At 43.6% G+C, this 23093-nt stretch overlaps 2 protein-coding genes across 9 annotated transcripts in view; one reads left to right on the top strand and one right to left on the bottom strand.

Moving 5' to 3' along the window:
- The window catches only part of GTF2H1 (general transcription factor IIH subunit 1), a gene marked incomplete at its 5' end in the record, with an annotated part of 324820 nt that extends 315892 nt beyond the window's left edge, over positions 1 to 8928 (bottom strand). Inside the window, 4 exons of one of the 6 annotated variants that reach the window (XM_079987245.1) lie at positions 428 to 590; positions 2391 to 2583; positions 3766 to 3934; positions 8790 to 8928. In XM_079987245.1, the coding sequence (XP_079843371.1) occupies positions 428 to 590; positions 2391 to 2583; positions 3766 to 3919 (510 nt within the window). Of the gene's footprint in view, positions 1 to 427; positions 591 to 2390; positions 2584 to 3765; positions 3941 to 8254; positions 8542 to 8621; positions 8741 to 8789 lie in introns of those variants that run through there. The other 5 variants (XM_079987247.1, XM_079987246.1, XM_079987243.1 and 2 more) reach the window with 5 other exon arrangements.
- The window catches only part of HPS5 (HPS5 biogenesis of lysosomal organelles complex 2 subunit 2), a 32596-nt gene continuing 18236 nt past the window's right edge, over positions 8734 to 23093 (top strand). The window contains exons 1-9 of one of the 3 annotated variants that reach the window (XM_079987130.1): positions 8734 to 8866; positions 10554 to 10721; positions 11426 to 11536; positions 12483 to 12547; positions 17198 to 17390; positions 18233 to 18366; positions 19138 to 19353; positions 20247 to 20318; positions 22545 to 22633. In XM_079987130.1, coding sequence (XP_079843256.1) covers positions 10608 to 10721; positions 11426 to 11536; positions 12483 to 12547; positions 17198 to 17390; positions 18233 to 18366; positions 19138 to 19353; positions 20247 to 20318; positions 22545 to 22633 — 994 coding nt within the window. In that variant the 5' untranslated portion in view covers positions 8734 to 8866; positions 10554 to 10607. Of the gene's footprint in view, positions 8867 to 9091; positions 9234 to 10553; positions 10722 to 11425; positions 11537 to 12482; positions 12548 to 17197; positions 17391 to 18232; positions 18367 to 19137; positions 19354 to 20246; positions 20319 to 22544; positions 22634 to 23093 lie in introns of those variants that run through there. The other 2 variants (XM_079987131.1, XM_079987129.1) reach the window with 2 other exon arrangements.

Here is a 23093-nt window from a genome sequence, read left to right as displayed (position 1 = left end):
GCCCTTGTGACCTTAAAAGAACAGTCCAAGTTACTTGCATCCATATCAGCTTGCTTGCACAATGCAGGCTGTTTTTACCTGCCCAACTGTGAGAGCAGTTAAGACTAGCAACCACTAGACAGCAGATTTGAGAATACAATATCATCTGGATTCCAGCAGTCCTTGTTGTGACAGGTCTATTGGAAAGCTCTGAAAACACGCCTGTTTCCTTTGGTCTTTGCTTGAACTGCTCTTGTTGAGGTACTGATGGTTTTATTTCTATGTTATTCTTTTTAATTTTTTTAAAATGGGCTCTTTTCTCGCTTACTTTATTTTATTAATTGTGTTTTGTTGTATGCTTTCATCTTGTAAGTCACCCTGAGAGAACTTTTACCCTTAAAAGAAGACTAAAAATATTTTTAGATTAAGAAACCCTCAGTAAACATACCAGAAAAGCTGCAGAAATGCCCACATCCTGCTTATTAGATGCAGTAGAACTGTCCACAGAATTCATGCTTAAACGGTTGGCCCAGAACTCCTCAGCACTGATCACCTGACTCACAACAAGGTCTTTATAAAGTTGAAACAAAACAGGATCTTCTTGCAGCATTCTGGCAAGAGAAGATTAAAAATTGTTCCAAGTGTTTAATTCCAAAGATAACTTACTGGATTCTAGAAACTAGTGTTTATATGCAAGCTACATACAAGCAAATGGCACCTATGCTGTTTTGATACTCAAATTTTGATTTACAAAAGTGGTAAGTTCATGAAACATGAAAATTACTACACATACAATTAAATTTTTTTAATCGAGGTATATCAGTTCAAAACCAACTGTACTATATGAAATAATTATATAAAAAAATTATCTAATACAACAGGAAGTGAAGCAGTTTTTTTGTGATCCTACTGTCTCATGCAGTGTCCTGCACCCCTCTTCCAACTTTGTGACAGAGGACTGGAAGACCCAACAGGACAGACTGGGGAGGTGTGGATCACTGAAAACTGATTCCTTATCTGTTTTACTAAAGCTTCCTTTCATCATCAGATTACCACCCCATCATTTTTTTCAATTGTAATTGCACTTTTAGAAACATTAAACAACATGTTTTTTCCTTTTAGAGGTAAGCCCTACGTATGAAAAAAATATCAAGAATGTTAACACTTACTTTTACAAAGAAAGTATTTTTATGCTACACAGGAAACCTAAATGTGCAGAGCAATCCTCACATGTGCTCAGGAGCATGTGTGTGTTCAATGGGGCTCCCTCTTTAGTAAGTTTGCTTAGGATTCTTAGGATTGAAGCCTTAGATTCTGGAGAACTGAAAGTTCTGAAGGAACACACACAATCTTTTTCAAAAGTATTGTTTTCCCCATCTTAACCAGCTACTTTTTATAGAATTACTGCAAAGTTCTGTGTATGTTTACGTAACAGCTGCTTTTTACCACTTGGGATTGTGGAGCTTCCATTTTTGGGGAGAACAAGTTAGAGCAGTTAAAGTGATTCAAGACTTCCATCTGCACCATGGGACTTCTTTTTCCTCTCCTTGTGAGCCCCTCTCAATCGGCTCGGGAGAGTTGGGGAACCCCCAGTAGAGATTTGGGAGTGGGTAAGAGAGGAGGTCCTGCTGTGCAGACAGAAAATCTTGTTCTAATTGGGAACGTTTCAATGGAAGCAATTCCATGACATCTAATACTTTATTAAATCAGTAAAACATAGCCCAATGAAGGCTACTACAATTCATTTTATGCCAGTTTCAGCATACATATCCTTAATACAGAATTTACTATTTACTAATATGGCAACGGACGCAGGTGGCGCTGTGGGTTAAAGCCTCAGCGCCTAGGACTTGCCGATCGAAAGGTCGGCGGTTCGAATCCCTGCGGCGGGGTGCGCTCCCGCTGCTCGGTCCCAGCGCCTGCCAACCTAGCAGTTCGAAAGCACCTCCGGGTGCAAGTAGATAAATAGGGACCGCTTACCAGCGGGAAGGTAAACGGCGTTTCCGTGTGCGGCTCTGGCTCGCCAGAGCAGCGATGTCACGCTGGCCACGTGACCCGGAAGTGTCTCCGGACAGCGCTGGCCCCTGGCCTCTTGAGTGAGATGGGCGCACAACCCCAGAGTCTGTCAAGACTGGCCCGTATGGGCAGGGGTACCTTTACCTTTACCTTTAATATGGCAACAGCTCAACAACTATGAAGAAAAGCTCCACTTCTGACAAGTTAGAGGAGTACGCCTCACTCCACTCGCACAACATCTATGCATCTGGAAATCAAGCCAGGCTACTGTTACAATTAGGGACAGGAGCTCCCAATAACTTAGCCATAATGGATCTGGCACAATTACAAGACAGTTTAACAAATTACCCAAACTGGTTTACACTGTAAGTAAAAGACACAGGGACATTCTTTACCTGTTTTTTTCCTCAAGTTCTTTATTAGCTTTCCTCTTGAACTTGGGCAGTAACTGCTGAAGGAGATCCTTGACTGCATCTCTCTCTTTCACTGCTGTGCTCTCATTAGAGAAATGGAAGTTGGTTGTGTCCCCTGCATGGAGTACCAACTGAAGCTGAATCTTAGCTTTTCCTTCAGGACTGATTTTCTGGCCTAAAGAATATAAATTACATAACAGAAGTGCTCCCCAAATAATTTCTATGTGCACAACAATAAATTTTCAGCTTGTATGACTTTTCTAATACCACCTGGAACACTGATTAAAACAGAAGAGTGGCACATACAATTCAATTCAATATCTATTTACAGCAACCATTCACATAAACAGCAATGAGGCCTGACTGACACTCAATGGACAGATGTCTCTCACTGCACTGTTATCCTAATCCCTTTTTAGAGGACAGCCTGGGGCTCATGCTCTAATCCAGAGGTTTTCAACCTTTTTGAGTCCACGGCTCCTTTAACCAACTACAGTCTTTCTGTGGCACCCCTGTGGGGCTCAGGAGTCCAGTTATGTCACGCCTTTCACAGAGCTGGCAGCCTCTCATCCTTTTTCAAACACCCTCCCTTGTAGAGTGTTCCCTCAGCCTCCTTTCCCCTCTCCTTGGGAGTCCTCCGGTAAGTTGCCGTCCCTGGTCTCTGAGCTCTCTCCCCTGCCCCGCTGATCCAGAGAGGTGTCTCCCAGAGGCACCACTTGCCTCCAGAGCTTATAGCCAGGGCTGCTGCAACAAACAGCTGTGCAAGCCTTTGGGAGGCAGAGACACAAGAGGGCATCAGAGGAGGGAGGGAAGGAAAGAGGGAGAGAGGCCAGTGTTGCCTGCAACACGCCTGACCATCATTCAAGGCACCCCAGGGTGCCATGGCACACCGGTTGAAAACCACTGCTCAAATCCTTCCTATGTACAAGCCATGAACTCTTATTAATAAATCACAGCATCTCCCCATATTTATGTTATTCCACTTATCACTGGGAAGACCCACAGGTTTTTTCCCAATAAAGACAATTCATTTCTGAAAGCAAAAGAATCGCAAACAGTAAGGAGCAGTTATGTAAGACAGTAATGCTAGCCAGTGCAGCGAAAGTTGGCAGGTTCCAAGAAAATAATATCCCCACATAAGGTTGCTGTGGAGAAACAGCTAGAGTTCTGCAAGTCTTATTTTTTCAAAACTAAAACAACAATGCAATATCCAATGAGCGTGATGACTCAAACATGTTTAGGGACGTTTGTTTATTTAGCCCCCATCCTGAACTCTTCAAACTGAACAGCTAAGCATTTAACATTTATATTCAACCAAACGTTACATGATGAAACAAGTGTTAGGCATTTCACTTACATTTTATATCTGCATACATATGGCTGATTGTGAATCGGTCTTTGCCCTCAGGTGCCCAGGCTATTCTTTCAGCCATGAGGTAAAGAGCTCCGTCCTGCTTCTTTTGACGCACCTTCTTTACTATTAGTAACACTTCTTCAGATGATGTTGCCATAATGGCTACAGAGGACTGCATTTTAAAAAGAAAAACTTATTTCAGCATTATTTGTTTTCCATAGTTTCACACTTGCTTTAACAATTTAGAAGCTTCCACCAGTGGGGCAGCTAGCAGCTCCTGCACCCGGGACAAGCCACCCATGGGGGTGGGGTGAGCCAGGGCAGGGTGCGCTGCACAGAGCCTCCAAGGAGTCCACCCGCCATCTTCCCCTCAGCTGTAAGACGGCTGCCGTTTTGGGTAGCACAGAGCCTGCAGGCGCCTGAGCCACCATGTCACTCCTAGGAGAGATGCGTGGCTCAGGCCTCACACTAAGTGCTGCCCCCATGGTGTGGTGCCAGTGTGCCCCGCCCCGCCCCTGGCTTGCACTGGAAATAGGAGATTCATTGCTGGTTGCTGTTAATGCACTTAACTGGCTTGCAGCCATTCATCAGGCAATTTTTTTTTGGGGGGGGGAACTAATAGCCCATTGTCAAATGAGCAGTGAATTGTTTATTGTTTCTACCAATGAATATAATGACCCAGGAATTAAACAAAAATACTGATTATAGGCACATACTGTACTTTTCCGTGTATAAGACTAGGTTTTTTTTTACTTTAAACTAAGGTTAAAAATCATGTCCATTTTCTAAATTTGGGGTCCCCAAAAGTAGGGGGCATCTTATACACAAAAAAATATGGTAAGTCTTCTGACACCAGCATCTTCCACCTCCCTTTGTTTTGTTTTCCCTGCCAGAAGGCAGAACAAGACAAGCCCAAGCTCTCACCAGTATGAATTATATTTGAAAATTCAAGGAACAGGCTATCACATAGATACAGGTTGTAAAGTGGTCAAAGAGTTTACATTTTACTCTTATTTGTGCATTTTGTTTTCTGAATCATGAAAAATGAAAGATAATCTTCTATTCTCCAGACTGGAAGTGGAGCAGACAAATTTAAGATTTTGGATGCAAAAAAACCAGATTGCATTTGATGATGTCTGAATGGAATTCTACTCACACAATAGGACTTTCTTTCCCTTTTCCCCCTCTGCTGCCCACCAAATAAGGCTCCTCCAATCATCAAGAGAAGATTTTAAGTGTATGCATGCATTGCTGGTGGAAAGAACAGTAAGGAAAAGTCCTGTTGGGCATCAGGGAATTCTCTTCCACTATAGCAAATTGGTCTGCTATAGTAGCATGTAGGTCTTCCTGTTACTGAATCACATTAAAAGCTGCACTTTCAATTGCTAACATCATAAGAGCTGTGTTGATTAAAAACTACCTAAAACCCTGCAAACCCATAAATTCTCTCCGGCAGGTCCAGGGTCCTTGCACAGACTTCCCTGAGGAGACCTGCAGGGAGGATGCAATTATTTGAAAACTGATTCTAACTCAATTTCACTGGGTCCTGCATATTCCAGATACTAGTCTTCAAAAAAAGAGATAGGGATTAGTAATTCTGCCACCCCTCAAATAAAAGCATCAAGCTTTAACTGATTAGTTGGCAAGTGCTGCAGATTAAAATCTGCCCTGAATGGGGCTGAGTAGGTTACAATAAACACAAGTCTGAGTGTGGCAACCACATGTCAAGTTCCCATCTCCAATTTCCTGGTGTAATCACACCTTGCATTTCCCCATGCCTCCTTCACACTGTTGATTGCTTCTGGTGGGATGCGGGCAGGGAAATAAACAATGTGAAGATATGGAAACACAGCTATGTTTCACTACACACTATAGAGAAGTGGAAACACGTAATTAATAAGTGGCAAATTTGACAGGGTTGTTGGTTTTAAAGATATTTCAGAAATCTTAAAAGAGAGGCTCACAGGTGTAGGCAGTTCCTGAAATAACCAACAATTAAACTTTCTTTGTTACATTTACTTATTTTTAAAAGTTCTTAATTGTTTTAAATAGTTTTTTACTGATAATTTTAATATTTCTTGTAAGCCACTTAGAGGTTTTACTACAATCAAGTGGTATATAAATTTTGTTTAAAAAAAACCCAAAAAACTAGGTCCCAGCAAATCATTTGGTTAAAGGCTAGAACCAGCACTTTAAACTGAACCCAGAAGCAAATAGGCAGCCCCTTCAGTTAACACAAGATCATAGTAATATGCTCCAATCTCTGGGCTCCACTTAATGAGTATTGCATATATTCATAATGCAATTTTCAGCCAAACACTTCACAAGCAAATGCTGTTAGAACTATGATAGAACACCAGAGAAGACTAATTCTTCCTAAATTAAATGAACACTAATAGCACAAAAAGCAAAGACTACTTTTAATAACTAGCCTAGCTTATATTTCAATAAAAGGTTTCTGAAGGTTGGTTTGGCCAAGTTCAATATCTTGCATGGATATCCTTTTTGTGCTGGACTAGTACTGTATGGCTTTTTATACTGCCCTAGGAAAAAGGTCAGTCAGTTTAAGGTTTACTGCTTGAACAGGAAATACTTCCAACTTTAGAACTGCTCTATTAATCCATACAACATTAGCATATTAGTTAATATACTCATATTATGACTGCTTAGAACAGCTGGCAATAGACAATGAAGTAGTTCTGTTAGTTCAAGGATTTCTGTTTCTGCAGTGGAACACTCACACAACCCCTATTATTCAAGGTCTAAAGTGGGCTTGAATTCTTCTGTTTGCTTTGGATGCAGAACACATGAGCCAGTCTTATTTTCAATCTTCTAAGCTATGGTTTTGAAAGACAAAACATTATACTTCAACTAACCAAAGGTAAGAAACTGAATGCATCTCATTTATATTGCCACACGATGAACATGTCTATCCTGCTGTCTGTATAGACTCCAAAGAACCATCACAGACACAATGAAATATACACAGTGTCTTTGTTTTGCCTGTGGCAAAATTATTTTTAGATGATGTAAACTGGATAGAGATGTAAACAGAAGTCCTACTAAGGGAAAAAAAACCAACCCTCACCTTGGACGAAGTCATTATTGCCCAGCCTTCTTCTGCTAATGTTAGAATGGCACAAGCTTTTTGCCTATCTGGTTGTAAAAGAGTGCTTAGCTCAAGTTGTCACTCAGTATTAAAAAACTACCAGTTATCAAACACTCAGAAATTTTGTATAGATGGGTAAATGTAATTAATTTTATTTTGTAAAGCATTCACAGAGCTGGGGGAAAGCCGATTGCAGCTGTGTGTATTCTTTCAACAGGAAGATAATAAAGGACTATCAAACTCATTCTTAACTTTCATCAGAGATTTGTTCCTACTGTCTCCAATGTATGTTCAGAGAAGCATGCATGTACAGTACTGACTTTTGCATAAAACACTATCTAATTGACTAACGTGGTAACATAACCCAGCTTCCAAATCAAAGTTTTCTCCTCCAGTCCATTAAGTTTTCTTTCACATTATTGAAGGAACTCACAACTGAAGGAATAATCACATCAGTGTTATCTCACCAATTCCCTACACAGCCTACCTACTAAAGCTTGGTAAATCAAAGTACTACCCATTGACAAATAGGATATACGTACTAATTTAGAAGAGAGTTGTGTGCCTCTCTCAAATTGTGTTAAAACGTCAAATGTTTTGTTTCAGGCATTCAGCTGTAATGCACTAAAGCAGGCATCCCCAACCTGCGGCCCTCCAGATGTTTTGGCCTACAACTCCCATGATCCCTAACGAACAGGACCAGTGGTCAGGGATGATGGGAATTGTAGTCCAAAACATCTGGAGGGCCAAAGGTTGGAGATGCCTGCACTAAAGAACCCTGTAATAGAAACACCAAGCACTTTCTTTACTCTGCATTTTAAAAGTGTGCCTGCACATGATTTTTTGTGCCATCGAGAACTTAGCAATATAATATTACAGGAAACAGTAATGTGGGTTTTTAAAGGTTATTTGTATTGTACTATCAGCAAAGCAGAACTCATGCACATGCATCTTCCAACATCTAAACAATACTTCTATTCATTCAGAAGACTCTGCCTTCCACATTTCTAGGCCCTAGTTTCTGGAAGAAAAGCTTCAGCATTCCAAAACTGCACTAGCCCTCTCCCACACCACCCCTTCCAAGTTGTTAGCCAATCCTTCCACTGCACTTATAGCACAGTTTTAGAATAAAAGATTAAAAAGCACGAAAAGCAAACATACACAGACTCAAAACAAAACTTTGCTGCTCTGTAAAGATATACCACAGTACTTCCTAAAGTAGAGGTAAAAACAAATATTAATTGGAAGGACTGACAGGTACGAAAGAGGGGGGGGCAACCCATGCTTCCTCGCCATGCGCAACTATATCCACATCCTATGGCCTTGTAATAAGCAGGCTTTCATGAAGAGAGGAAACCCAGACCAGTATTAAAGATTCATTACCCGCTTCCGAAGAAGCAAAAACTAGTGAGACGGGCCTCCGAACCCGGAACCGTTGAATCCGTCAGGCCCCCTACCGTGAGGGGTAACTACCGAGGCCCTGGACTTTCACTCCTCGCTCCTCCTGATCTTGGCAGCATACACTGAAGCCCTCACTTCCAAAGGCGAACAGCACGGAGCGCCAACGCCGCCTCGCTCCCGGCTTGAAGGTCTCGCAACGCCGCCGCCGCCTCCTCCTGGGCCATGGGGCGGCCAAGGAGCTCGGCAGAGAAGGCACACGTGACCGGAAACAGTTAGCTCACGCACGGCAGAAGCCAGACCGCATCACGTGACAAAAGGAGACTACTACTCCCGCCGCCGCGCCACTTACCCACGTCACGTGACGGTGCCCGTCAGCCACCTGGACGCTTCCCTGGTCATGTGAAGGCCTGCCCGCCCCACCGCGGCCATGACACTGTCCTGAAGGAAGGGTGGGGGGGGAAGGGGGAGGATGACGACGAAACAATAACAAGGCAGTTACTCTCGTCTCATTCCTTACGAGTCCGCCACCGGGTCTTGCAGATGTGAGGAACCCGTTCCTTGCCCCGCCCGTCCGCCATTCCGTACGTGCCGCGTGTGCGTTCTAGGTCGCCGGCGCCGCCGCGCTGAGGGGGGAGGGGGCTCTTGCCTCAGCAACGGTCCGAAGGGGGGGGAGGAAGGGGAGGGCCGAGCGAGCGTGGCCGTCACGTGACGCGGAGGGAGCGAGACGGCGTGACGCAACTGCCAGCCGCATTTGGATGACGCCTGCTAAGGGGCGGGCGGGTTGAAGGGGCGGTGAAGTCACGCGCGCTGCGTTGTGTTTGGAGGCGGGGCAGGCCAGGCAGAAGAGCCGAGCAGCTGACAGGCGGGTGGGGCTGGCGGGGAAAGCCGACCTGTAGGCGGGAGCTGAGGCGAACCGCACTCCCGAAGCCGACTTCCCGGCTGCGGCATTATTGTCCCTCAGGTGGGCGTTTGTTATCCCGCCCCCTCCTTTCCCCGGGGGAGGGTTGGAAGGGGAGAGGGCTCCGCAGGTGCCCCGCGTGCTGCTCTGCTGCCAGGTGTGCCGAGGCGGCTGAGGGGTTTCGGTTTGGGGCCTTCCGCTGAAGCTCAGTCCTTATTTCTTCCCTCTGACGTTATTTGCCTTGCGATCTTTTGGCCTTGGGCGCCATCCCCAAATCTTGTCCCTAGCAAATGGCTTTACATGGTGTTCTTAGGCTCTCATAAGGTTGGACCAAAGTGTGTTTTGGGTGCAGAGTCCGCTTCCTTATCCATACGTGACTGATCTCTTTTTTGGGGGTGGGGAGGCAATCCTTTCAGAAGTGCTTTGGGTCAATGGGGCACATCATAAGGAGATGAATTTTCCCTGGCACGGAGTTGGAGCGTCCATGCTTCAAATCCCAGTTACTTTTTCGGACCGCAGGTCTGGTACAAAAGTAATGACTTGTATGCAGTGCTTTTTTCCTAGAAAAATAGGCGCCGGTACTCACCATGAAGTTGTTACAGTAAGTGCCACACTTTTTAACAACAACAAAAGAGGTGCGGGTACTTCTTAACCTTGAGTACCCCCTGAAAAAAAGCATTGCTTGTATGGAATTGGCAACAACCACCCACATTTCTGTTGTGCTATGATTTGCATTTGGTTCATATATGGTGACAATAGAAGGTTCCTTTTTCTATCGCTTATTGAATTTATGTGGGTTGGAGAAGAGCTTGGAAGAAAAAAGTGTGTTCTTTGTTATGATTGAATCTTTCCTATTTAAAGACCAAAAATGAACACATTAAATAAACTGTTCTGCTTTCAAGTATGTGAGCATGTTTTGGATTTCATCTTTGAACTGGGTTTGTGGGTGGATGCTGATATCTGTTGGTTATGCCAATGTACTGGGGCCATTTTTCTCATAGAAAGTGCACCCCAAATTCTTATGAGATGATTTGCAAGTACTGTACATTATTGTGTTGTATTTGGCATGTGCAGTCCAGCCATTTCTATGTGAATGTTTGAAGTGAGTTCCCCTGAATTCAGTTCCCCTGATTCAGTTCAATCTGGAACTGAAGCTACAGAAAGCTGAAGGGTTCAATATTCTTACCAGTTCTGAATCAGTCAGCTAATTAGTAGTTGTGTAACTGATATCCATTTGTCTATCGTTCAGTTTATTTGCCCTATCATAGAAGTATTAGCAATGTTAAATTATGTACCTTCACAGAAGAAATAAATGTATAGGAATCCAAATGTTGTAACAAGTGAAGAAGTTGTATTTCACATTTTTATATTTCATTTTGATAGGTGGAGCTGGAAAATGAAACAATAACAAACTTTTGAGAGACTGTTGTATCTTTCATGCCAGTGATGTCTATGCCTGTGGTACCTGAATCTTGCAGCCATGTATTGGCAGAGTTTGAGTGCCTCAGTCCACTCCTTTCTGCTCTCAGGCTGGATTCTAATCGTCTGAAGGTGTGTTCAAGTCATAATTGCTATAATGTTGATATCTGCTTAACAGCATTTAGAAATACCATGTACTTGTAGTTCATAGCATACATTCCAAGGTGGAAACTGTAGACATCCACTGGCAGAAAATTTTACAAGAAGCTTTGAGGCTAAAGCAGGAGCTCTCAATCATAAAGACAACTAAAAGACAAATGTTAAGAAGATAATATTCTGAATGTGGGGAGAACCTGATGGTAAAACTTTCTGCTTATTTTTGAAGAGAAGATTTTATCTGTTTAATGGATTTCACAAATTATTTTATTAAGTAGAAGGAAAATATGCAAGAGTTGGTACTGTAATATGCAAGAGTTGGTACTGGAGAGTATAATTTAGGGCACTGTTAGCTATACTCTGTAATTCTAAGGGCGCAAGGAGAGGCCTCTTTCATTTAGTTAGATACCACTACAAATATCAACAGAAATTTGTAAGTGGTTTATATTTCTTTACAGGAGAGACAACACCTTGTTGCTGTCATGCTAAGCAGTTCATAGCAAGACATTTTTGACACATTTGCTATTATAATGGATCAGTAGTAAGAGTGAAATAGAGTCCCCATTCCATGATAATTTTTTTTCTTCCTCAGTAGAACTGAAAATAAAACAAGTATCATTAATGTATTTTCTTACAGCAACCAGCTGGTTTTTAACGCTATCCTTTTTCTCTTTTCTAAGTGCACATGTATAGCAGTTTCTCAAAAATGGTTGGCGCTAGGTAGTTCTGGTGGAGGACTGAATCTAATCCAGAAAGATAGCCGGAAACAGAGACTTTTTCTCACTCATAAGGTAAGATTGAAGGAATGCTTCTAAGAAACCTCAGGCTAAGAATGAAATGTTATTTGCAGACACTGAGAAAGTTGTTTCATTAAAGCATACCACAATAAAAAATAAAGTTTTTTTTATTTTAGATACAATTTTGTATCTCATTTACAAAATTTAGAATGATACTTAGCCACGTCATACTTGGAGCAGAGCCACTGCAATTAATGGCCTTAAGCGCCTTGATTTCAGTGATCTACTCTTGAGTGTGAGCTAGTTGGATATTGCCCCAAGTCTTTTCAGCTGCTCTTTCAGGCCTTAGATGACTAAGAAAATCTTCTAAAATGTGAATTGTAGCTAATGCAGAAATCAGATCAAGAAGACCAATAAGACATTAAAGCTAAATTATTATTTTTTACCATTCTTCACCCAAAGATCACAGGGCGGTTTACAACATATAAACACAAAAATACATACCATAATAACAAAAAACCCCTCCTCAGTTCTAAAGGCCATTAGCCAAATGTTTGGAAGAACCAGAATGTTTTTGCCCAGTGTTTAAGGATATATAATGAAGACGCCAGGTGCGCATCCCTGTGGAGAGCATTCCACAAACTAGAAGTCACTGCAGAAACGGCCTGTTTTCAGTTTGCCACCATCCAGACCTCTTATATTCAGCCTAATAAGGTAGCTTATAAGTAACAAAAGTGAAAATGCATTAATACAATCATACTATCAATCTCAGTCTCAAAGCATTAAGTCACCGGAATCCTTCCCACAGGGCAGTTGGTGAGATAAAGGGATAGTCCACCTAGAACAGACTCCGATTTTTATTTTTGCTTCCTTCTTTCATATGTCAAAAATCAGGTAGGGAGTGGGCAATGAATATGAAAAAAAATGCATAACAGCTACAAATCAGGCTTTGCTGGGGCACTAAATATTAATAGGACAAATCTGCTTTATCTCCTGGTAGGAAGGTGCCATTTCCCGCATTGCCTTTTGTTTACATGATGAGGACTACGTTGCTGTAGCTACAAGGTGAGAACAGTTATTTATGTATTTGAAACAAGTTGGATTACTGTTTTGCGCTACAGTACTGGGTTATTTTTTTGGAAATGGTAGAGGCATTTCAGTAATGCAAATAAGGGAATCTATTCCGATGATGAAAATAATGTAAACATTTAGAGGCTAACCATTTTAAAGTATAGTATATCCAGGTGCAAGTAGATAAATAGGGACCGCTTACCAGCGGGAAGGTAAACGGCGTTTCCGTGTGCGGCTCTGGCTCGCCAGAGCAGCGATGTCACGCTGGCCACGTGACCCGGAAGTGTCTCCGGACAGCGCTGGCCCTGGCCTCTTAAGTGAGATGGGCGCACAACCCCAGAGTCTGTCAAGACTGGCCCGTACGGGCAGGGGTACCTTTACCTTTTATATTTATAGGAGCACATGTACTCCATCTTCCTCTTTCCTTCATTTGTGGAAGGCTAGGCTCTTCCACTTCTGCTTTGCTCTTACTACCAAAAGCAACCAGCTGTGACTTGTTTAGACCTCAGACCTGGATCTGAAATAGAGCAAACACAAGCCAGCATTTGCTGCATTCAACACAATACCAAACTGGTTTGCAGCAAACTATAAGTGGAAGGGTTATATCTGTTCCATTTATTATTCATTGTTGTAGTTAGATTTTAATGTATTTTGCTGTTTACTGTTGGGATATTGATCTGTTGTTTGCAGTTTAAACAGTCTGGGATTTTTTTAATGGAGAGTGGCCTATAAACCATATTAATAATAAATTAATAAAAGTTTCTTTTCTCACATGCAAATGAATGGGAAGAGGAGGTGGGAGGCTGAGGCTCACTGTGGCTTATTGTTCAAATGACAATCCATTATTTGTCATTATGTCTGAACCAGGCCAGTGTCTAAGCTGAGAGAGATGCAGTAAGTTAATGAGCTGACAAATCAGAAGAACTTGGATTTATTTCAGTTTCCTACATTTTCAAGTACTGTACAGTATTTGTTGTATAAATTTATTATAAGCTGCTCGAGTGGCTGCTGCTGCATCGTGAGTGTTTGGAGTGTAAGGCCTCTCCCTCCTCAGGCTAATTCCATCTGGCCTAGGGGGCGGGGCCCAGGCTCACCTCCGTGATAGTTTTAAGGACACTGGTGCTGCTGCAGCAAATGCTAAAGATGTTTTATATATTTTAAGGTGTTTTAAACATGTTTTTATTGCTTATTTTGTTGTACCACCGTGAATGGTGGTTTTTATCTATGTATTTTTGTTTTGTTCCATCTTGTTTTGTTTTGGGGTGGGATATTGAGTGGGGTGGAGATTGATTTGTTTGGGCATAATTGTTGGTTGGTTGTTTTGTTTTTCTATTTTGTAAATGGAGGTTAGTATCAGGCTTGGGATTGCTACCGTGGTGGGGCGAGGGAGGTATGGCGGTGGGGGCAGATGTTATAGGCGAAGGGGATCGAGATACGGATATGCTCGTACCCCTTCCAATCTGCGCCCCATCCCGAGAGACGAGGGTAGGGTGAGCAAGGATTACTCACCTCCTTCACTGGTGTTGTGCAATGCCAGGTCTATAGGCAACAAAACCGCCACCCTGCGAGATTTCTTTACCTCGCAGGGGGTCGACCTGGCTTGTGTGACGGAGACCTGGGTGCGCGAAGGGGTAACTGTTACCTTACGAGAGATGGCGCCCCCGGGTTTCTCTGTCCTCCACCAGTCACGGACTGTGGGCCGGGGGGGAGGGGTGGCATTATTAATCCGGGAAGATTGTTCTTTCAGGGCTCTACCATCGCCATCGATCCCCGGCATTGAATGTGTTGGCCTAGTGTGGGGCTCCGAGGAGAGCTTGGCTGTCTGGCTGGTGTACCGGCCACCTAGCGCACCAGCAGCCACCCTGTCAGGCCTACTGGAGGCGGTGGCCGGCTGGGCCTTGGAGTTCCCTAACCTATTGGTATTGGGAGACTTCAACTTCCATGCTGATGCCACTCCCTCCTCACAGGCTCTGGACCTGGTGTCTTCCATGGCGACACTAGGGCTCTCCCAGTTTGTTTCGGGCCCCACACATCAAGCAGGCCACACGCTGGACTTGATCTTTGGCGCCGGTATAGATGTGATCATGTCTCCTTCGATGAAGGTGCCATGGTCTGATCACTACGCTCTGAAAGCCAGGATTGACTTTCCACCCCCACCCTGCTTAGGTGGCGAGCCGATTTGGGCTCGCCCGCAGAGGCTGATGGACCCTGATAGATTCCGTCAAGCCTTGCGGGACCTTGCTCCCCCTGGCGACTCATTGACTGAGCTTGTTGAGGGCTGGAATACCCAGCTCCTGGCAGCCATCGATGAGATCGCACCTAAGCGCCCTCTGCGACCCCGCAGAAACCGGGCTCCCTGGTTTACCGAGGAGCTTCGGAAAATGAAGCGGGACCTCAGACGGCTAGAGCGAGTATGGCGGGGTGCCCGTGACGGAGCCTCAAGAACATCTTATAGGGCTTTTATGAAAACCTATGAGATGGCAGTGAAGGCCGCTAAGAAGTCTTGCTTCTCGGCCTCCATTGCATCCGCTAGCTCTCGCCCGGCGCAATTATTTAGTATAATTCGGTCTTTAACGTCCCTTGAAGGACAGCCAAATTTAAATAACAATCTGACACACAGCTGTGAGGCATTTGCGAGCTTTTTTGCGGAGAAGGTCCTGTTGCTCCGCCATGACCTCCCTGCCAATTTGGATACAATAAAGGAACTGGAGGCCCCTTGACTGTCCTCGGGTCCAGTATTGGACCATTTTGACTGGATATCTCCAGCTGATGTGGACAGACTCCTCCGAGCTGGAAAGCCCACCACCTGTCCTCTTGACCCGTGCCCGTCATGGCTGATTAGAGCGTGTCCAGACGAGGTGCGGGCCCCCCTGGGGGCTATCATCAATTTGTCCCTTGGCACTGGGATATTCCCAGGGGAACTGAAGGAGGCAGTGGTGCGTCCGCTCTTAAAGAAAACATCATTAGATCCCTTAGATCTATCCAATTACTGCCCGGTCTCGAATCTTCCATTCCTGGGTAAGGTGATTGAGAGAGCGGTTGCTGAACAGCTTGGTAGGTTTCTGGATGAAACATCTGCTCTGGATCCATTCCAGTCCGGCTTCCGCGCTGGCCATGGGACCGAGACGGCTCTGGTCGCCCTAACAGATGATCTCCGCAGGCAGCTGGATCGAGGCGGGTCGGGGCTGCTGATTCTTCTAGATCTGTCAGCAGCCTTCGACATGGTTGATCACGAACTCCTGGACCACCGCCTTGCCGACGTGGGGATCCAGGGCACAGTCCTTCAATGGCTGCGCTTGTTTCTCTCTGGTCGGGGACAGAGGGTGGCGCTTGGGGGGGAATTGTCATCGCGCCACTCCTTGGTGTGTGGAGTGCCTCAGGGTGCGATTCTCTCCCCGATGTTTTTTAACATCTTTATGCGTCCCCTCGCCCAGCTTGTCCAGAGTTTTGGGCTGGGCTGCCATCAGTATGCTGATGACACCCAACTCTATCTGTTGATGGATGGCCATCCTGACTCGGCCCCAGACACACTGGCAAGATGTCTGGAAGCTGTGGCTGGATGGTTACGTGGGAGCCGGTTGAAGTTAAATCCTTCGAAGACAGAGGTCCTCTGGCTGGGCCGGGACGATATGGGATTGAGGGGGCAGCTCCCATCTCTTGCGGGGGTGCAATTAGTGCCAGCACCGTCCGTTAAGAGTTTGGGTGTAATCTTCGATACCTCCCTCTCTATGGAGGCGCAGATTACAGCTATAACAAAGGCGGCATTTTTTCATCTCCGCCAAGCTAAGCAGTTGGCCCCTTATCTCTCTCGCCCTGAACTAGCCACTGTGATCCATGCGATGGTCACCTCCAGACTGGATTATTGTAACTCGCTCTACGTGGGGCTGCCCTTGAGACTGACCCAGAAACTCCAGCGGGTGCAGAATGCCGCGGCGAGACTCCTTATGGGGTCTTCGCTGCGAGATCACATTCATCCAGTACTATACCAGCTGCACTGGCTCCCGGTGGAGTACAGGATCAGGTTTAAGGTGCTGGTTTTAACCTTTAAAGCCCTATACGGCCTAGGACCCTCGTACCTACGGGACCGCCTCTCCTGGTATGCCCCACAGAGAAACCTACGGTCTGCAAATAATAACATCCTCAAGGTCCCAGGCCTCAGAGAGGTTAGGCTGGCCTCAACTAGAGCCAGGGCCTTCTCGGCTGCGGCTCCAATCTGGTGGAACGCTCTGTCACAAGAGACTAGGGCCCTGCGGGACCTGACATCTTTCCGCAGGGCCTGCAAGACAGAGTTGTTCCACCAGGCCTTTGGTCAGGGCGCAGCCTGACTCCCTCCTCTGGCAACCTGCACAGAATCTTGCTTAATCGGTTGCCATTAATTTGATTTTAATTAATTTTTATAATGAATATTTTGAATGTGTGATTATTCGATTGTTTGATTATTTGATTATTGTTAGCCGCCCTGAGCCCGGCTTCGGCTGGGGAGGGCGGGATATAAATAAAATTTATTATTATTATTATTATTATTATACAAAGTTTGTATAAAATAAATATTTGTATGTAGGTTCTGAACACTGTTAAATATGTGAGAGTTTGTGAGAAGATGACAGATTTTTTTTTTAGTAATTTAGTTATTATACTTTACAGCCAAGGCCTTGTTGTTGTCTGGGAATTGAATCAGGAACGTCGTGGGAAACCAGAAAGGATTTATGTGTCCTCTGAGCACAAAGGCAGAAAAGTAACAGCTCTTTGTTGGGATACTAGTGCATTTCGTGTTTTTGTTGGTGATCATGTGGGCAAAGTGTCTGCCATCAAGATTAATACATCCAAACAAGGAAAGGTAAATTTTAAGTGAGATTTTGAACATAAGAGCAGGCTTGTACACATTTTGGCTGGTCTAAGCCAGATTTTGAGGTTACTAGGATCTTCCAAGGCTGAGAGGAAGACGGAGGCTAGTGCATCATATAGTTCATCACAGTACTTCTGATGTGTTGGAGAATCACCAAAGGGGAGAATAATATACACAAAGCCCCTGTTGTCATCCTGATCTTCGTTGGCCTGGCACTTCTGAGATTTTACAAAGACATCCAAAGTGCAGCTTGGATGTGGGAATTGCTCTCTTGTACACTCCCCAATTCCAACCTTAGGAAGGAACATAGGCCTTACCACATTTACTGCAATGGTGATGAATACTTACCATGACAGAGGAGTACTTACCATGAAAGTAGCTAGAGTATATGCGAACTCGTGCATAAAGGGAAACACTCAACTGTGTGTGCCCAAATTTACAGAAATAAGCAGGTGGTCACATGTAGATCTTGATAATCTTATTTGCATTACGTGATCTGTAAAAATTGTAATGTCTGAATTCTGACATAATTCTGATACAAACATTTTGTTGCAAAAAGACAAAATATGAGGACAAAATTCTGGAAGCTGCTTTGCAGTTCATGTTTTATTTCTTCATGCTTAAGCCTGGGTCTTATTGATCCTTAGATACTGGTGAGCATTTACAACTCCAGAGAGGGTATCCAGGCATTTTAAAAACAAAATGAAGTGCAACCTGAACAATTTGAATTTTATTTGTGTATTTTTCCAGTTTCATGTAATCAATTTTGCAAGTCGATTTTTCCTTCAGTGCTGAAATAATTCACTGTACATTTCTCCTTTACCTTTCTTTAGGCTACCACTGCGTTTGTGATGTTTCCAGTTCAGATTATAACCACTGTTGATTCTCGTGTGGTTCAGCTTGATTATTTGGATGGAAGGTTGCTTATTTCTTCTCTTACCCGATCTTACTTATGTGACACTGAGAGGTAATTAATGTATCCTAAAATAATGCTGGTGCCATTCTGGGTTTGATTCTCTACAGATCATCTGCAACTCTACTTTTAACATTAATTTGCACCTAGTAATAAGTAGTAATCATTTTGTCACATTTCTGAAGAAATAGAGCAGAATCCACCTAACTCCAGGGCTTCTGCAACAGAGCTCCCCCTGCCTGCTGAAATTGGTTCTGGGAGGTTGGGAGAACCCCCTAGAACAGCGCACGAGAGGAAACTCTTCAATCTGGCAGGCTGATATGCTGGTGCAGACAGAAAATTTGCAGTTGCATTCCACCCACAATTTAGTTTATTCGTGTTTTAATTTTTGTTTTTTGTTATCAAGTCATCTAGAGCTGCTAGCAATGTGTAAAAAACACAATGCTAACTGCTCACTACATCTCCTCCTCTGAGGCATCACTACAAATACGGTTTTGCCATAGGCCTCTCCATTGTTTGACTGTTTCTCCTTCACCATGAATCGATTAGAGGCCCATGCCGTTATCTTCTCCACTCCAAGGCACAATTGCCAAACATATGCCCAACTACTTGATGCCACCTCCATTGTCCTTTGGAAGGGAATACTCTTTTCTGCAGATGTTCTTGAATGAATAAATGCCAGTTCAATTTCAGTCGCATGCTCCTCGGTTGCCAACTTTAATCTGAATAAAAAATGTGTCAACTGTGAAGATATGCATGCCACTTCATTCCACAATGATTAAAACTGGATTTCCCCCCTCCCCGAAATGTTTTTGGTTTATATAGGGAGAAATTTTGGAAAATTGGAAACAAGGAAAGAGATGGTGAATATGGATCTTGTTTTTCCCCTGCCGGAAAGAGTTGTGGCAGCCAACAGCCTTTGATATATTGTGCACGTCCTGGTTCACGGATGTGGGAAGTGAACTTTGAAGGGGAGGTGCTAAGTACACATCAATTCAAACAGCTCTTGTCATCACCACCTCTGCCTGTTGTGACTCTAAGGTATTGGTCATAGCAATGTAATCTTTACGTGTTTGTGTTCATCTTGATTGTGGTTTTCCTATAGTGGGGGAACAGTGCTGTAATGTTTGTGACTGAGGTCATGGGGTGGGTGAAGGTAACGTTGGCTGATATCAGTTGAGAGTTTTCTTAGAGTTTTCTTTCTGCCCTGCTTTCCATTGAGTGTGGTGTGGTGCTTGTGGTACAGAGATACACAGCAGATGTTGGTGGAGTGTAAGATTTGAATTAGGGCTTAGGGAGCCCAAAATCTCAGCACATATGAAAGCCTAGAGCCTGGGGCTCAATTCACATGTTTTGCAGAGCTACCACTTTGTGGTGGTAGCCCCACATTTATGGAAGTGGTGCATGTAGCCTGGGCAAATTTTAACAATGCAGTCATCTTTTTGAACAAATTGCTAACTGCACAGATATGTACCGGGTTCCTGAAAGCAGCCCAGCTGTAAAGACACTGTTTGTGGTGGATTTATATGTTGCTTAATCTAACGCCAAGCTTTTCAGATGATTACATCTGATTTTTGTGGGGTTCGCCAGTCCTTAAGAGAGGTTGCCAGGGAATCACCTTCCACTGAGCTAGCTCTTCTTTGAACATTTTTCTGGATCCAACCTGATAATTTATTAATTGGGAACAAATATATATATTGGTGGTGGGGTTTTTTTAATGCAGTAGAAGAAATAAAGTTCAGGGAAAGATATCTTCTCTAAACCAAACAAATACAAAAGGGTTCAACAACAAAAAAGAACAGCCATACATAACTGGGCAATGCCAAATAATTCAGAATTATACTTGGATTCTTGAAACAAAAATTTAAGTAGTGCTTGATCCAACAATTAAAACTGAATAAACCTAATTGATTAAACTTTATTTCTTTTTAAAGGGATGATCTGGAATACAAAGTTTCAGCCTGTTCCCCTCAGTCTTTGGCTTTTCCTAGGCTGCTTTATTTGAGGTAAATATGAAGCCATTTCTTCTTGTAGCCCTGCAGCTAAAACAATTCAGATCAGCAAAAAAATTTAGTTGACAAATGGTACATTTAGGTTAAGTGATCTCTTTCAGCTTTCTTTTCTTTTCTTTTTTAAATATAATTTTTATTAACTGACCAATCAAAGCAAATCAAGTCACATCACATAAATTCCGAATTACAAAGCCGAATTTTAAATTTTTGTTGAGGGGACCCATATTTCAAGTTTCAAAGGGGGATTCCGATCATCTTGCTACTGCGTTCATATCTAAATCAGTCCAGATAAAGTTCATAATTCTATCCAGTCTTATCTTGCTGTTTCCACGTCTCATCTTGTTCGTACATTTTTCTTTTTCCTTTATGCTCTCTTCTGATAATCTCCTTAAGCAGATAAACACCAATTATATCCTGTGTGGATTTTTCCGTTCGACCAATCCTCATATCGTGATGGTTTCCATATATCATCACTTTCATAAATAACATCGCTCTTTCCATCATTAATCTCAGGGTCTGTCGTTTTTAAGTCCCACTGAGTAGTCTCACCCACAGTATAAAAACAGCTCTTTCCTCCTCCCAGACTCAAGTCCTCCGACAGAGCTTACCAATATGGCGACGGTATTTTTAACTGCGTCATTCCAGAGCTCTTAAACTTTCCACGCTTTTCTTAAAACGTGCTTTGGTTAGAACCTTTATCTCCACACAGTCGTAAATCCACAGCTTAACTCATTAAAGCGGCATTTCTGACTTGTGGGGGGGGTTTTCTTGTTTAATCACATAGAGGAAAGAAAGAAAGGTCCCCCCCCTCCCCCATCCAGTCCTTTTGCCATACTGAGTCTTGGCTGTCTTCTCAAAATTGATTCTTGTTCTTCCGACTCGTCTTGTTTATCAGAGAACTCTTCAGCTAGCAGTCTTTACTCCCCCTCCTTCCTTGAAATATGTGCATTTGCTTCTTCCTAATTGTTCCTTTTGAAGTTCTTGCAGCTAGCGGCGCGGATCAGAGACGGCGTCCAGGAGCGCCGAAATCCACAGGAGGGCATTCTGCCTAGTGCCCCCATTCCCTCAAATTTGGGGGTGGTATAGGGCACAGCAGGCAAGGGCAGCCCCCCCCCCACAATCCTGGGGGGGTAGGGAGGCTATTTACTCCCATCACAGCCTCCTAATTACCCCCTGTGGGTCGGAGAGATGTTATTGTCAGCCATCTTCCGATGCGCCCCTAGTGGCCCCTGTCTTTCAGCTTTCTATTATTGCATTTCTATTATTGCATTTATATCTCACCTGCCTTCCATGTTGCTCAAGATAGAAACATGTATTTTGTCCCTGCACCAACCTTGTGCAGTAGGTTACGCTGAGTGAGACCACATTCACACCATACATTTAAAGCACTTTGATATAGTCATGGCTTTCTCCAAAGAATTTTGGTAGCTGGAGTTTGTTAAGGAAGCGGAGAGTTATTAGGAGAATGCTTTCCCCCTTACAGAGCTACAATTAATAATTAATAATAATAATAACAAAATTTTATTTATATCCCGCCCTCCCCAGCTGAAGCTGGGCTCAGAGCGGCTAACAAACAGTAAATATTATTATAAAGGTAAAGGGATCCCTGACCATTAGGTCCAGTTGTGGCCGACTCTGGGGTTGCGGCGCTCATCTCACTTTATTGGCCGAGGGAGCCGGCGTGGCCAGCATGACTAAGCCGCTTCTGGCGAACCAGAGCAGCGCACGGAAACGCCATTTACCTTCCCACCGGAGCGGTACCTATTTATCTACTTGCACTTTGACGTGCTTTCGAACTGCTAGGTTGGCAGGAGCAGGGACCGAGCAACGGGAGCTCACCCCGTCGCGGGGATTTGAACCTTCTGATCGGCAAGTCCTAGGCTCTGTGGTTTAACCCAGTAAAATAATACAACATTCTAAAATCATTTCATTATAAAATTCCCAGAGTTCCCTGTGAAGAGGGATTGATTGTTAAACCACTTTGGGGATGGTTGCTCTAGGAGGGGAATAAACGGGGTCTCCAAACAACTTTCTACACTCTTTGCTACCAGAATTCTTTGGGGGAGCCCATTACTGATTAAGGGGGTATCATAGGGCTTTAAATGTATGTTGTGGGTGCTGCATCATGGAAGGTGTTAGAATGTTGTCATTCAAACTTTCAATTTTTTTTGTGTTGTGATCACAACAAATTCTGGATACCCACATCTTTTTTCTTTACAGTGAGCACTGTGTAATGACATGGACAGAAAGAGGCATTTATATTTTCATTCCACAAAATGTTCAAGTTTTGCTCTGGAGTGAAGTGAAAGGTAAATTACATTATTTGTAGTGAACTTGGATCTCTTTTATGTGCTCTTGAAACTGTACATACGTCAGTATAAAGTTCACCATGCCTTTGTGAGAAGTGAGGTTGATACCTGTTTTGCCATGAATTGGAAGTTGGTGCACGCAGTGTACAGTGGGGGGAAATGTGTTGCATCAGGCAAAATGGGTAATGCTAACAAGACTTTTCTACATGAGCATGTACTTTATTTCTTAATAGCCACAAGTGCTTGAAACAGTCCCCTGTTTTAGATATGGAATGGCATAAAGACTGAAAGGGAAATCAGGCTTGCATTTCTTACAAGCACTGAGACAGGCAAATTGCTCTTGTTTGTGGTGGTGATTATTAGTTGTGCCTGAAGAAGAAAGCATTCTCCTATCTAGTTTTCATATGTTTATAAACATGAAAATCTTGAAAGGTGCAATCAGACTGTTTTAGTTAATATG

Source organism: Podarcis cretensis (assembly GCF_951804945.1).
Source record: "Podarcis cretensis genome assembly, chromosome: 1".
Taxonomy (NCBI): Eukaryota; Metazoa; Chordata; class Lepidosauria; order Squamata; family Lacertidae; genus Podarcis; species Podarcis cretensis.
The sequence above is the reverse complement of the archived record's forward strand: the minus strand, read 5'-3'. Positions and strand labels throughout refer to the sequence as shown.